Consider the following 1,544-nt stretch of genomic DNA (forward strand, 5'->3'; position numbering starts at 1 on the left):
ATGAATTCAAGGTTTCAAAGGAACAGTGAACGGCGTAGGGGTTGCACATTTACATGTTTAGGACTATCGGTGAGAAAACAGGCATAGAAATCTAAGGACACAGTCAACTTCCGGTGTAAGTGCAAGGATAATTCTGAAAGTCGAACCACCACAAACGGGACTTTGCCTTTGAAAAACATGTTTAAACAGCATACAAAAAATGTACACGCGGAAATAAAACGATAAACTACGCTTATAAAAAAACATTAAAGGGGAAGCAAAGAATAAAAGGAAAAATAAATAAGGTTATTGAATACCGTGTAAATGAGCTTGGTTGTACTGTAGTGTAATAGCATTAACATAGCTCTTAGTACCGCTGGCGAGGCGTCGAAGCGCTTTCCTCCGGCCAGCCCGCAGCCCCGGGACCCTAGTTTAGTGTGCCCACTTCTGACTCCCGATTCACGGAGTGAAATGTTTTTGCTACACATGAGAACGCATCACAGGACGTCGCTTCTACACAAATATCTTTATAAACCGCGGCCGAGCTGCGCTGTGTAAAGCTTCTGCTATCGCAGGGTTACGGAGGGCACACAGGGCACCGATAAGCAGCCATGTCCGAGTTTCTGAACAAATATCTGCTTCCGCCTTGTGACTTTCAGGCGACACGTTGTGCAGATTAAATGTTATTTATTTACCCGGAGGGTTATCAGTTCGGCTGGCACTGATCAAACAGACTGGGGGCAGAGGGGCACTGCCAGGGCGGGGCAGGTCCATGCAAGGGGGGGGGGGGGGGGGGGGGGGGAGTGGAGGCTGCCAGGGCGGGGCAGGTCCCTGCAGGAAGGGGGGGGGGGGGGGTTGGAGGCTGCCAGGGCGGGGCAGGTCCCTGCAGGAAGGGGGGGGGCAGGTCCCTGCAGGAAGGGGTGGGGGGGGGTGGAGGCTGCCAGGGCGGGGCAGCCCCCCAGTAGGGTGGGAGGCATTCCAGGGGCACCCACCTGCCAGCAGCAGCGCCGCGGCTGTGATGCTCCTCTTGCTGCCCATGTCTTCCTGCGCCCTCCTTCTGCTGGCAGCCGCTCTCCTCTCTCTCCACCGCAGGCAGAGGAGCCGGGGCAATGTCTGCCCAGGTAAGCAGCGGCTTCCGGTCTCACCTGGGCCCGCCCCTCCCACCTGGACGGACAGCGGCTCTCAGCCAATAGGGCCCCCGGCTCCTGCCTCCTGCGCAGGGGGCTCCCACTATCGCAATGACTTTTAGAGGTGCAAAGGGCTATATTTTCTCTTCCTTCCGCACTTTCTTCCCTTGTTATTAGTTCTGTCCGTTTTGGGGTTCGTCTTTATGTCGCTCGGAGCACCTTGGCCCAGCTGTCAAGTCGTACCTTGCCTAGAGGCTTCCAGTTCTGCGGAAAAGTCCGAAAAAGTCAAAATCCGCAGAGAATGTCTGAAAACCTAGAGAAATGACAAACAGAAATAATTAAACTTTTATTGTTTAATGTGCAAAATACGAAACTTATTTCGCGAGACTGGCTTCAGTCTATGCATTTATTTCCCAAGTTGCTGACTATTTAAACTAT

The 1,544-nt window shown here is 53.1% G+C and overlaps 1 protein-coding gene across 1 annotated transcript in view; it reads right to left on the reverse strand.

Annotated features, from left to right (window-relative positions):
• The window catches only part of GPA33 (glycoprotein A33), a 107,833-nt gene extending 106,704 nt beyond the window's left edge, over positions 1 to 1,129 (reverse strand). The window contains exon 1 of the mRNA XM_069202742.1: positions 972 to 1,129. Within this exon, the coding sequence (XP_069058843.1) occupies positions 972 to 1,017 (46 nt within the window). The 5' untranslated portion in view covers positions 1,018 to 1,129. The remainder of the gene's footprint in view (positions 1 to 971) is intronic.
• Positions 1,130 to 1,544: the final 415 nt, after the last annotated feature.

Source organism: Pleurodeles waltl, chromosome 8, assembly GCF_031143425.1.
Source record: "Pleurodeles waltl isolate 20211129_DDA chromosome 8, aPleWal1.hap1.20221129, whole genome shotgun sequence".
Classification (NCBI taxonomy): domain Eukaryota; kingdom Metazoa; phylum Chordata; class Amphibia; order Caudata; family Salamandridae; genus Pleurodeles; species Pleurodeles waltl.